Here is a 14,306-nt window from a genome sequence, read left to right as displayed (position 1 = left end):
GAATAAAAGCATTATAAGACTTCAAAACAATATAATAGGAAACCATGATTACCATAATATTTCCCATTATATTCAAAATAGCTACCCTTACAATCTGAAAGCATAAAATCTAACAAAAGACAGAACAAATCCAAACCTAATAAAATTGTGTAAACAATGCAAGAGTTCAAGATAAGACAATAAGAAATTGACAGTAGTTTCCACCTTTCCCTCCCTTTGCTTTTTTTTTTTAATTTTATTTAAAGAAAGACTAAACAAAACAGAAAATGGGTAGAAATAATACATAGTTTCAAAGAAAGAATAAACAGTAAGAAATCACTAGTTGATACTTACATATTGTCCTCTTACAAATAATTATTCAAGATACAAAAGTGGAGCGTATAAAGTGGGGTTTCAGACAGCAAGACTGCAACCAGTTCTGTTCAACAAAAAATCACTCTGAGCAAAGAATAATAGTATTGCTGGGTTTCACATTATGATACTCCTGGATCAGCACTGGGTACTGTAGTGTCTTTTTCTTCAGAGTATTTGTTCATTTCATCATGTGTTGTAAGATCAGTTATCATAAACTGTGTATTGGTTCCATGCATATATGAGTCTTAACATGTATTTCTATCCTTTCTATATTAGAGGGAAGGGTTCTATGCATATATGAGTCTTAACATGTATTTCTATCCTTTCTATATTAGAGGGAGGAACAAAACAAAACATATTCCTATAAACACATGAAATGAAAAAGACATATAAGACCACTGAACAAGGGGTTCTACTATGGTTACTGAGTTGTCTCTTGTTATCTTCAATAGAATTGACTGTATCATCAGACATAGTATAATTTAATATATCAGTACATAACAGTATTAATAAAACCATAATTTTGTATGTAGTATAAAACTTCAAAAACAGGTAGTAATCAAGCCAGAATGGGTATCATAGTGAGTCTTTTGTCATCTTCAGTGTAATTGCCTAAACTCTCAGACTTGATACTATCAGTCATATAAGTTTTGAATAAAATCTGTCAATACCAAACAGCAATCAAACAAAACAGATTTAACTAAGATCAGTCATGATAAACCAGTATAAGTCATACAGGGCTCCAGATTAAGTTAATAGGAAATTAAAGATGATTACTATGCTATATCCTGGTGTTTTGGGGTAGCTGTCTGTGCCCGCCAATCTAATGCAAGTAGAAAAACTGGAACAGAATAAAATCTATCTAAGCAGAGTGGTGCAAGTAATATGGGTTTTAATTCTTGATACACTATTAATATCTTCTGCTGTCTTTTTTTTTTTTTTTTTTTTTTTTTTGTCTTTTTCCTTTTTATCGGTACCGGGGATTGAACTCATGACTGCCTGCTTGCAAGGCAGGCACTTATGCCGCTGAGCTAAATCTCCAGCCCCCCTTCTGCTGTCTTTTTAAACACCGTCCCCCCCCCCTTTCACTTCCCCAGGGTGCACTGTGTATTTCTGGGTCTCACCTAGACCCTTGGTTTTAAATTGGGCGGGGGTGAGGGGCAACGTGCTATTTACCTAAGTGGTTCCAAACCTTTTCCCTCCTGGACTTGATCTCTAATTATATTCCTTTATCTATTAAAGCCTGTCTTTCCAAACTATTCACAAATACTGGTCTAGTTGCCCTTATTACTCTCTGGCTCCCTGTCCTATAGAGTATTGTTTTCCCATATTTGATTTTCAGTCCATATACCCTTTTGCAGGTTAATTATATTTCCTATAAAGAGCATCTTGGTGGACCCTACCTCCTGATCTACTCTGTCTGTGATTCTTTTTTTTTTAATTTAGTGTATCAAGGCCATCTATATTAGAGTTTATAACCAACCTTCTCTGTCTCCTTTCTGTTACGCTTTTTGTTTGCCGTTAGTTGTCTGCTTGTCTTCCTCATTCTACTTTCTGCTCCATTCATTGAGGCCTCTCTGCCACTGTTCCTAGAGTTGGATTGGTGGGCGCGACTTTCCCCAGTTCCTCTTTGTCTTGGAAGGATCTTGTTTCTCCATTAATTTCTAGAGACAGTTTAGCAGGGTATATCAGTCTGGGCTGGAGGTTATTTTCTTTCAGGGCTTGGAATATTTCGCTCCAAGCTCTTCTTGACTTGATGGTTTGTGTTGAGAAGTCTGCCATAATTTTGATGGGCCTTCCTTTATAGGTGATCTGCCTCTTATCTCTAACATGTTTTAATATTCTGTTCTTATATTGAATTTCTGGGATCTTGATTATTATATGCCTGGGTTTTAGGTGGCTGGAGTTCTGTATTCCTCATATATCTGAATATCATTTCCTTTTCCTATGTTTGGGAGGTTTTCCTTTCTGTGAATAGCCTTTGTAGTTCTTTGTTTGTACCCCTGCTTCTTCATTCACATTCTTTATTCTCAAGTTATAGATCCTCTTGTCATCTTTTAGCCTTTGTATTGGTACTTCTTGTTTTCTTGTTATTTTTTTAAAAGTTTTTCCTTTCATAATCCCACATTGCAAACCTGTCCTCCAGTTTGGATAATCTATCCTTAGTTTCTTTCAAGCAGTTTTGCCAGCTTTCAATGGAGTTTTTAATTTCCTGGTAATCTCTTTGAATATGCTTCATATATTCTATATTTTCTTTATATTCTTCATCAAATGGTTCTCTTCTTTGTTTGTGTTCCTCCATTCTTCTGTGTCTTCTTGAGAGGTGTTTAGCATTTCTTTCATTAATCTATTTATATCTTGCTTTACTTGGTTAAATATTCCACTTTTGGACTTGTCTGTGAGATCCTGAAGATATTTCTTTATGTCCACTGATGTCATGTCTAATATTGCATGTTTGCTGTGCTCAGTCTTTTTTGTATTTACCCTTCTTGGATCAATATTCTCAGGGTTAGGGGCTGGGTGCTTTTTCTTATTGTTTCCTCTTCTGGTATTTTTTGTTTCTTCCATACAGGCCTATAAAGAAGGCCCCAGTCCCTTTTTTGTTGTTGTTGATTCTGGTTCTTCTGAAGCGTGCTGGCTAGGTGATCCTGCCTACTCCAGTGTGCTATTGAAGTGCAAATAGGGACAGCATATGCTGGCCCCTCCCCCTCTGGGTCAGCCAGCCGGCAGAGGCCTTCACTGCGCCTTAGTGTGCACAGCCCATAGGGAATTGGTCTAGGATACCCTACTGGTTCCCTGCCAGGGCTGTGACTCAGGCCAAGCACATCTGACCAATCCCGTCTGGGAAGGAACAACTGACTGAAGTCTTTGCAGTACCTTCTTTCTACCAGTCCTGCCTGGTTCCAAGACATCATCCCCTTTCCCGTGGAAAGGTTTTATTCCTGACACTCACCACAGGTCAATGCAGGTTCCCTACCGGCTCCGCTTTCTGTTGGTTTCGCAGATCCCCAACCTCAGTGCTCCCACACCCCAGCGTTGACCGTGGCTCTGGCAAGTCGAAGCAGTGGGAACCTGGGCAGTTTGCTGAGTTGCAGCCGCGTGTAGTTCTTTGGTTCACTGCTCCCTTCTACCCTTACATCTCTTCACCAAGGCCTTCAGGCTCTCCAGCCACCAGCTTTGCTGTGCCCACGCATCTCCAGGTTCCAACAATGCTTCTGGCTCAGTGGGACCGGCTCTGTTGAGAGCGCGGCCATCTACCGCCTTCTGCTGTTCAAGTTTTTCTTTTTTAAAATTCTTTCTGCGCGCTTCAATTCTCACTTTAGTTTCTTCCTTGGTCAAGGGTATCTACGTCTTTCCTGATTTTCCTTCTCCAGAATGCTATATTCCAGCATATGGGCTGTTTCTCTCAGAGAGGCTTTTTACTTTGCTGCTTACTGTTCCGCCATCTTCCCAGATCCTCACCTTGAACTCACTTTTGTAGCATAGCCTGACCTCAAACTCATGATGATCTTCCTGCCTCAGCTTCCTGAGTGCTGGGATTATAGGCATGAGCTACCATGCTGACTACAAATTTAATATCTAAAGATCTACCACTATCAGAAATAACCAAGATATCAATGATTTCTAGGTGATATCATGCTTTTTATTATCTTTGAAATTTCCTATGTGTATGTATCTATATGTATTTATATATATATATTTCATTCCGAAACTTTCACATTTAAGTTTTTGAAATATTAACAAACAGGAATAAACACAGTTGAATTTTCTGACCCTTAAGAAGTTATTTTTTTCACTTTACTTGTATGTAACATGATATTTTGAGTGGTTCAGTAAGGCTCATGTCATTTTACTTTCTAATGTTTAAAGAAAAGACACATGGTCATTTCTGGGTCATGACAAATGTAACTACACGACCGCTGCCGATTTCTATGGATATAAGCTTTAAAATACTGAACATTGTTATTTTAAGCTTCTGTTTTAAGGGTTGGCTTTTATTGTGCTATATAATATTGTTTCTGTGAAATAATCAAAATTCATTGATTTTATTTTAACTTAAGAGGATCTTTCAGGAAAACAACCTATAAGAGGAAAGACTAAGAAAACTTTTTTGAGGGGGTGTCAAACCCCAGAAACTATAAATTGAAAGCCATAAAATTATAGAATTGATAGAATTCAAATTAGTGACATTGGTATAACAGATAGTTTTGCTGAAATTAAATGCCTTTGTTGGGTTTCATAGTTTAGAGATATTTTATTTTTCACTGATTAATTTCCATTTCAAATGTGATGGGTCATCATGGTAACATTGTCATTAACATATATGTTACTACTTTTTTTTTACAGTACTGGATTAGAAATCAAGGCATACTTGGCAAGTGCTGTTCCACTGAGCCACATTCCCGCATTCAGCCTATGCTTCTTTTATTTTTTATTAAATAGAAAAGTGTGTGTGTGTAGTATACCATAATATTTTGGAAGACGGGTATGTTATGAAATAACTGGATCAAGCTCATTATATTTTATTACCTGACATCATAGTCATTTTTGTGGTAAGAACGTTTAAAATCCACCTTTTGGCATTTTTCAGGAATACAGTATGTGGCTATTAACTCTCATCACCGTGTTATACGACAGATCTTTGGAACATACTCACTCCTATCTAGCTGGAATTGTGTAACGTTTGATCAGCATCTCTTCTACCACGACTCCAGCCCTGGAGAACTCTTTACTTCTGTGGAATCAATTTCTTTAGATTCCACATATAAGTGAGATTGTATGATACTTGACCTTCTATGGCTGGCTTATTTCACTTAATATAATATCCTCTGGGTCATCCATGTTACTGTGTGATATTCCATTGTGTCTATCACAGTTTCGTTGTACAATCATTTGTTGATTTCACATCTTAGTGTGGTAATTAATGCCACAATAAATAGAGAAGTGCAGATGGCTCTTCAACATACTGATTGGCTCCTGTTTGGTATATTAGTTTCTTTATTGCCTATGTAAGTTTACATTTACTATTAGGAAGTGTTAGAAAATGGTTGATTGAAAAGAACTAATCTTGCCACTGCAGTTGAATGTGGTGGTGAGTGCTCTGGGACACTGTTTTGAATTTGGCATGCCTGTGTTTGCATTTCTTCTCTGTCTGTGTGCATTGCTTGTGCCATCACTTGGCACCGAGAGAATTACAAATGGCAGTGCAGACTGAGTGCTGTAATCTTGTGGCAGCATTCAGAAGACTTACAACATACAGAGTACCTAACAGCTACCATAGTTTTAAACTTTTCCACCTATGTAAAGTTTAAATCACATGATTTCCTACCGCCAGAATCTTTTAATTCTATTTTTAAAGCTTTTAGCTGTTCTACATTTGTTCTGTATTTTTTCTTTTTTCTTTTTTTTTAATTTAAGGAGAAAAAGGAAAAAAAAAAAAACAGAAAAAGGGTACAAGTTATACAGAATTTCAGAAAAAAATAAACAATAGGAAATCACTAGTTAATAGATTACATATTGTTATCTTAGAAATAGTTGTTCAAGTTACAAAATTAAAGCATATAAAGTGGACTTTCAAACAGTGAGACGCTCTTCCCCCACACTCTTCGTGATTTGATGGTTTGCGCCAAGAAGTCTGCTGTAATTCTGATGAGTGTTCCCTTGTAAGTGATGTTTCTTGTCTCTGACGGCTTTTAGTATTCTGGTTCTTATATTGGATTTCTGGAATTTTGATTATTATATACCTGGATGTAGCTCTGTTTGGGTTGTAGGTGGCTGGGATCCTGTATGCCTCATACATCTGAGTATCTTTACCTTTTGCTAAATTAGGGAAATTCTCTTCAATTATTTCTGTGAATAGCTTTTGTAGCCCATTTGTTTGTGTCCCTACTTCTTCTTCTATGTTCTTAATTCTTAAGTTATAGATTCTCTTATCATCTTCTAGCCTTTGTATTATTGCTGTTTGTTTTCTTGTTATTTTTAAGAAGTTTTTCATTTCATGCTCCCATATTACAAATCTGCCCTCCAATTCAGATAATCTATCCTTAGTTTCTTTCAAGCTGTTATGCCAGTTTTCGATAGAGTTTTTAGTTTCTTGGTAATCTCTTTGAACCTGCTTCAGGTATTCTATGTTTTCTCTATTTTCTCCATCAAACAATTCTCCCCTTTTTTTCTGTTCTTCCATTCCACCATCTGTTTTTTCTTGGGCAGTGCTTAACATTTCTCTAACTATTCTGCTTATATCTTGCTTTATTTCATTAAATACTTCATTTTTAAACTCATCTATGAGGCTCTGGAGATATCGCTTTATGTCTATTGGTGCCGTGTCTGATATTCCATGTTTTCTGTCTTCCTTTGCGTTTCCCTTTCCTGGATCAGTGTTCTCAGGACTGGGGACTGAGGATCCTTTCTTGTTGCTTCCTCTTCCCATACTTTTTGCTCTTTCCATACAAGTGAATGTAGGAGGCCCAATTTTTTTCTCTTTTTCAGTTACAGTTTGTTTGAATTGTGCCAGCTAGGTGTTCCTGCCCACTGCAGAGTACTAGGGAGACACAGACCTGGGCAGCCTCTGCTGCGTCCGCCCCTCCAGGTCAACCTACTGACGGCTTCACCGCAAGGGTGCACCTCCAGGCCCTGGGACCTGGTTTGGGCTAGCCTGCTGGGTCTTAGTCAGCGGCGTCTCACAGGCCAGGCACTCTCCACCAATCCCGCTTGAGAGGGGAATATGCAACTAAAGTCACTGCAGCGCCCTGTTCCGGCAAATCTGCCTGGTCCCAGTATGTCCTTTGCTGGAGCCTCCTACTCTATGAAAGGGTCCCCGTTCCACTCACTCACCACAAGTCGATGTAGCTGCTAGTCCTGCTCTCAACTCTGTTTGCAGATTCCCGCTCTCAGAGCTTTCGTGCGTCTCTCTCCCTGCCCTGCAGATTTGTACGCAGCAGCGGTGGCAGCAGGAAGTTCTAATCGCGGCTTCCAGTGGCATGGGTTCTAGCTTCAGTGCTGAGATTTTATCTGTTCCTGTTATAGCACCAGGATTGGATTTCCAGTTGGTTTCTCTTAGATTAGTTCATTCCTGGGTCGGCAGGGGGTATCTCCCCTTTTTTAGGACTCCTCTTCTACCACACCATTCCTGGATTTTAAGCAGGGTATCTCAGAGAGCCTCCGTAGCTGCTGCTATCTACCCACCATGTTTTTCTGGAAGCCGCAGTATACTCTTAAAATAATATGAGGTAAAATCCCAGCTGCCCAGTGTGCTTCCCCAGTCACTCAGCTACTTGGCGGTCGCTCCTAGTCTGCGTGTCGCCGCCACTGGTCTTTGTCTCTGCCGAGTGGCCTGTTCTGTATTTTTTCTTGCCTCAGTATCTCCAACGTGTCCCATCCATCATGCTACAGGTTTCTTATGGCTTCGTGCTTCTTGTGAAGCTTACAGTTTCCTGTCGTAGTTAGTCCAGATGTACTTCCCACCCTCCATGATGGATGCAGGCCAGTGCTGAGTCTGCTGCCTAGAGCTGGGAAGGAGGGAGGGTCTTTTTTTCCTCATAAATAAAACTGGGATGACCTAAGATGGGTGCTTCATGAAGCTGATGTGTCCCACTTTATCTCCCCGTCCTCTGAAAATTACCCTCAGAGAAAGCTCTTTGTACAGGATGGAGCAATCCTTGACAAGAGGTACTGGAAAGAGAATCTTGAGAGTGTGGGTGCCAGACTGTTTGATTCTGTAACCTCCTCAGTTACCTTCCATCAAGTTATCTTTGTGGTTGAAGCTAATTCTAGCTGGGCTTTCACATGTACTGGAAGGAATTCTGAAATGACCCATATTATAATTTTTTTTTATTTTAAAGAGATTAAGACTATAGAGGACATAACAAAACAGATCAGAACAGAACAATGTAAACAACACAGTATTTCACCACAAGACAACCCGTAATTAATAGTAACTACCATAATGTCTCTTTCTTTGAAATAGTTGAGCACCCATATTATAATTAAAAAGATAACCTATTATTTGTTCATTCATTCATTCATTTTGCCATGCTGGGTTTGAATCCCAGGATTCTCTACCACTCAGCTACACATCCAGCACTTTTTATTTTGAGGCAGGGCCTCGCTAAGTTGCACAAGTGGGACTCAAACTTGGGTTCTTTCCTCCCAAGTGCTGAGATTTAGGGATGTGCCACCACACCAGGTTACAATTTAACTTCTTTTTTAATGTACCTAGGTGAAGATGGAGCTGGAAAAACAAGCTTAATAAGAAAAATTCAAGGAATAGAAGAGTACAAGAAAGGAAGAGGATTGGAATATTTGTACTTAAATGTACATGACGAAGACAGGGATGGTGAGCATCACGGGTTTCCTGAAGTCTGTTCTAAGGTGCACTGCTTGCTGCTCACCCTAGTCTTTGGCTTTTCTTAGCAGGTCATTTTTTACTAGAAGTTCTGTGATGTCATACTGTTCAGTTAATACTGTCATTGATTTGAGATTGGGGTTCATGTAGTAATAATTCTTTCTGAAGAATCTTAAATTTTCAGTTTCTCTTTCCTCCAGTAGTAATTATTTTGTTGACTCCCTTCTCGCTCTCACTCTTTCATTTTCCTAATAATGTAATCTATTGCCCAAATATTTTCATCTGATCATTTATTTTTTTCTTCTATACTCCACTAACCTCATTTTAGTCTATAATATCTTGAGTACATGAGACTCTATCTGCTGATGGAAGAAACATAAACATGTTCCACAACAGTCTTTCATTTTTGGATAAAGAAATACAAAGTAGAGAGCTGGAAATGGTGGCTCACATCTGTGGCCCCAGCACTTGGGAGTGTGAAGCATGAAGATTGCCATGAGTTTGAGGCCACCCCGGGCTACGTAATAAATTGAGAACTATACATAGAGAGATACTGCCTCAAAGAAAACAACAGTAACAACAACAGGAAAGAAATATGAAGTAGAGGATGATTTGGTTGTTCTGGCTGGCCGTTAAATCTCTTTATGTCTTTAAATTGGTAGCTGTGACCTAAATAGTTGAACTTTATCAAAGCTAGTAGAGCTCTCCTGTGGAGATGGCCTGAAATACCATGTTCTATTGTTAGTTGGGTGATGAGATGATTTTATCCTGTTGCCTGAAGAATCTTAAATTTTCAGTTCCTCTTTCCTCCAGTAGTAATTATTTTGTTGACTCGGTTGCCTTGGTTACTTTTTTTTGTCTGTTACAGATCAAACAAGATGTAATGTATGGATCTTAGATGGAGACCTGTATCATAAAGGGCTCCTTAAATTCTCACTGGATGCCGTTTCTCTGAAGGACACTCTAGTTATGCTGGTTGTTGATATGTCAAAGCCTTGGACTGCTTTGGATTCTTTACAGAAATGGGCAAGTGTTGTTAGAGAACATGTTGATAAATTGAAGATTCCTCCTGAAGAAATGAAAGAAATGGAACAGAAGTGTAAGTAGTCTAAAAATAGAAATATAGGTTTCAAACACCTAATGTAGCTGATCATAAAAATCATTAAGAATTCTTCTCTGAATAAATGTGTTGAAGGAAACATAATGTGACTACTGTTTTTGAAAGTCAGTTTAAGTAATATGCTGTTTTAATATAGTTTTAAATTGAAAACATACACAAAATGATAAACTCGGGACAGTGCCTTTTTTCAAAAGGTTCTGTGATTTATTTTGAAAAGTAGTTTTTCAGGGTGAAAAAAATTTGAATCTTCAGCTGCTCATTTGCAGCAGTTTTATTTCTTGATTAGTGATTATTTCTTTATTCCTTTTGTCAAAATGAAATATGTCTAAAAAGATGATTAAAAACATAAATGTTAAGGTGCTTTAATTATTTACAAAGTACATAATATATTTTGTATGTGCTCACGTAAACTGGGAATTTTATGAAAATTAAAAAAAATAATACAGGATTATTTTTGATAGATTATAAACCAGTGACATTTTAAAATTTCACCTAGTGCTTCATTTTCTAGTATTATACTTTGCCTAAAAAAATACTTCAGTGAAATGCTTTGTCTGATAACTTTTAGGTGAAAGTGACAGGCTACAGAAAAGAATAAAAATTTAAAATAATGTATGCCTTAAATCAGTGAAGAAATGTCTGAAGCTTTTAATCTGTACTTTCTTTTCCTTTTTGAGCTTTGGCTATGGAGTCATTTTGTTTTGTTTTTCCCTTCTTTTTCAGTCAAAGTTTATATTAGCATAATGGTTCTCAAACTGGTCCCTGGACCAGCAGCATCACTGTTAGTACAGCTGGGAATTTGTCAGAAATACAAACCCCCTCACCCCACCCTTTTTTTTTGGTAGTAGAGATTGAACCTAGGGCCTTTTGCATATCAGACAAGTATTCTACAACTTAAGTATATCCCCAGCCATAACTTCCTTTTCTAATATTATAATAATCTTATAACATTAAATATTCTTTGAAAACTTGAACATTTTATGGCTTTATGGTATGCTTCTTCATATAATACCTTAATTTTACGCAGGGTAATTGGTTTGAAGATTCGTTGTTTTGCTTTTAAACATGAAAAACAGTCTTGTAATGGAAATTCTTGTGTCTGCATCACTGATTGTGTCCTTGAAAATTCATAGAATTATTGAGTCAAAATACATGTTACTGGGCCAGGAGTTTAGCTCACTGGCATAAGTGCCTGCCTGGCAAGCACGAGGTAGTGCGTTCAATCCCTGGTACCAAAACAAAATACATGTTACTAAGGCTCCTGATATATTCACATTTACTTTTAAAAGTGATTGTGTTGACAGTTTTGCAAATGACCTAAAAGTTTATCAGATTAGTAAAAGCTCATTAGTGTCTGAGGCTTAAAGAATGGATAAGGTCTAGGATTGAGCCTAGCTAAAAGGAGATCTGAGTGAAGAAATTAAGAGAAAAGAAGTTAATATTAGAAAATAATCTAGCACCGTGTTTTAAATTGTAGGGCTTTTTCCATCCACATTCGTTTTTCTTTTATCCTTTTGATGCCCTTCTTTCAGAGAAAGTAAAGCACCAAGCCTTAGACTTAGCCAGAGTCATTTGCACAGACTTCCATAGTACCAAGTTCCTTGGAGCTAACAATGCAGTAATGTGCCTCAAAATTATTATTGAGGGTCCAGTGTTATTTTCCCTTGAAACAGATTTCTCAAAGTCTTTTTATCTTCTCTTACATAAGACTACATAGAACACAAACATATTTGTGGACTATGGCAGAAATAGCTTACCTTTAATATAAACCAGTTACTAACCTGTGTTTACTTTGGTTTTCAGTGATTAGAGACTTCCAAGAATATGTGGAGCCGGGAGAAGAATTCCCAGCTTCTCCGCAGAGAAGAGGCACCACATCACAGGAAGACAAAGATGACAGTGTTGTTTTACCCCTGGGTGCAGATACACTTACACATAATTTGGGCATTCCGATATTAGTAGTTTGCACAAAGGTTAGTTTACTTCCTACAAGTTAGCTGCTCATATTCGCCAAAGCTCAACAACTATTTTTGTTTTCTAGGGTTTTTTTGCTCTATTTGGGGTTACATTAGTTTTCTTAGTTTTTTTTTTGGGGGGGTCTTTTTGAGATAGGGTCTTGATATGTAGTTCAGGCTGGTCTTGAGCTTACATTGTAGCCTAGGCTGGCCTGGAATTTGTAATGATCCTCCTGCCTCAGCCTCCTGAGTGCTGGGATCATAGGTGTGTACCACCACAGCCAGCTTTCCCAGATAATTTTAAAAAATCAAATATAAAGTGTAAAATATGGATGGTGTTTATGTGATACTTTTGTGGATTTTGTTGTTACTGTTTTTGTTTTGCTTTACTTCCACAATCTTTTCTTTTACCTGTAAAGATATGTCCTAGGGTTACTTAAGATGGTTGTGTCTATAGAAGATGAGATCTAGAATCTTAAGTCCCAAGAACATAACAAAAAGTAGTCAGAGGGAGAAGTATGTCTTCTATTCTTGATTCTCACACTGCCACAAAATTCTAGTGCCCCCCATGACTGTTGGAAGACAGGTGCAAAGTAATCACGCTATCCCTGGGTGCCGCTCAGCCTGTCACGCTGTGTAACTGCTGCCCCTTCGTCCCACCGCGAGTCCTAGCTTTGGTCAGCACTCACTCATTCCGCATTGGAATGCCTATAAACTGCTGCCTTCAGTTCAGTCTTTTGTCTGTGAATGAAGGGTTGTTTCCTCAAATCTGGCTTTCTACAAAAGACTCCTCTTTTGGAAAGAGGATGAACCTTTTGTACCTCATCTACATTTCCATTTTATGGCTGCCATCTTTTATGATCTCAATCATAGTTTCATTTTTCAGCAATTCATTTTAATGTATTAATCCCCCAATATCAGAGTGTGTACTTAACATAAACTTTCAAATAACCTTGCAGCATCTATTTAAAGTAGATGTGAAATTATTAAGAGTTTCATATTTATTTATTAAAAAGTGCTGATAGGGTTACTTTCTAACTTGAGTCTTTTTACTGCGTCCTTTTTTTTTTTTTTTTTTTTTTGAGACAAAGTTTTGCTGTGTAGTTCAGGCTCACCTTGAATTCACCTTGTAACCTAAGCAGGCCTCAAACTCGCAGTGATCCTCCTGCCTCAGCCTTTCCAGCACTGGGATTAAAGGTGTGTGCCACCATCCCTGGCACAGATCAGATTCATTTTCCTTTCACTTTGTCCTTATTAGTCTGTCTTTTTTTTTTCAGTATTGGGGATTCAACCCTTACCCTTGCACATGGTAGCCCACGCTCTGCTTTGAGCTACATCCTTAGCCCTCTAATACATCTTTACTGTTTGTAAATCATGGAATAAAATGTCAGAACACACACTCATTTGAGGCCTAACATTATTTCTCTTTGGGATAAAGTTGATTTTATGAGTAATAAAAGATTGGGATGATAGTACTTAAAATAATTGAAGTCTACTATCTGCTTTTGAAATGGTGATTATGGTAGAGTTCATTGTTAACATCATTTGTATAAAGCAGTTTTTTTAGGTTTTATGTGGTGCTGGGGATCAAACCCAAGGTCTTGTTCGTGCAAGACAAGAGCATTATCTCTAATCTCCATCCCCAGCCCTAAAATATTGTTTCAAAGGTCACCCTGGAATCCTTGTGTTTGTTAGTTTTGTTTAGCAGAAAGCTGCTTGTTGGCAGATATTTCTATTTTATACCTCAACGTGTCTCAGAAAACGTTCTGTCTTGTACTCCACATGAAAAATGTCAAATTTAAAGGGTTGTGAATCAGTATTAGATGAGTTACAGATTCATAAATTCTTTAAGCCAGAAGGTATATCTGCTGTATTTTATAAAATCTAAAGATAGCATCAGATGTACTCCAGTTTGAGCTTTTATTAAAGAAAAAAGAAAACGTGTGTCTCCTAAGGGACGTTTGGGGAATAGCTCAGTCAATTTAAATATTGGAAGTAGAGATTCACAGAAGCTAAGTTTTTTGCTTTAGGTCCAGACACTCTGATTTCAGTTAACTTTTTGGGGGGTTACTGTTGATGTTTGAATTTAGGACCTCCTACATCCTAGGCAAGTATTCTACCATTGAATTACATCCCTAGCCCCTGATTTCAATTAAAATCTATTTACTAAACTGTTGTGCTTTACTAATTGTGTTGTTAGGACAGGTGTATAATAATTAAGATATTTTTAGTTGTTTTAAAATATCAGTCAGAGCCAGGTATGGTGGCACATGGCCTGAGTTTATAATCCCAGCCCTCTGGAGACTAAGGCAGGAGAGGATCACTTTGAGTTAGAGGCCAGACTGGGCTACATAAAGAACTCAAGGGCAGCCTGAACCACACAGACCCTGTCTCAAGAAAAAAAATCAGGATTCTGTAAAATGGACACATAAGTGCTCATCATAATTGTACAAGGAGACTATTCTATAATGTATTTGTGTCTAGGTTAAATGTGAAATTTGATCCCAAATTAATATTAGGTATAATGATTTCA

At 37.8% G+C, this 14,306-nt stretch overlaps 1 protein-coding gene across 1 annotated transcript in view; it reads left to right on the top strand.

Annotated features, from left to right (window-relative positions):
* Positions 1-14,306, top strand: part of Dync1li1 (dynein cytoplasmic 1 light intermediate chain 1) — a 45,104-nt gene that overhangs the window by 18,750 nt on the left and 12,048 nt on the right. The window contains exons 3-5 of the mRNA XM_003480149.5: positions 8,573-8,689; positions 9,567-9,797; positions 11,622-11,791. Of these exons, the coding sequence (XP_003480197.1) occupies positions 8,573-8,689; positions 9,567-9,797; positions 11,622-11,791 (518 nt within the window). The remainder of the gene's footprint in view (positions 1-8,572; positions 8,690-9,566; positions 9,798-11,621; positions 11,792-14,306) is intronic.

This window comes from Cavia porcellus, unplaced genomic scaffold, assembly GCF_034190915.1.
Source record: "Cavia porcellus strain 051 isolate PalLab524CR breed Dunkin Hartley unplaced genomic scaffold, mCavPor4.1 scaffold_10, whole genome shotgun sequence".
Classification (NCBI taxonomy): domain Eukaryota; kingdom Metazoa; phylum Chordata; class Mammalia; order Rodentia; family Caviidae; genus Cavia; species Cavia porcellus.
The sequence above is the reverse complement of the archived record's forward strand: the minus strand, read 5'-3'. Positions and strand labels throughout refer to the sequence as shown.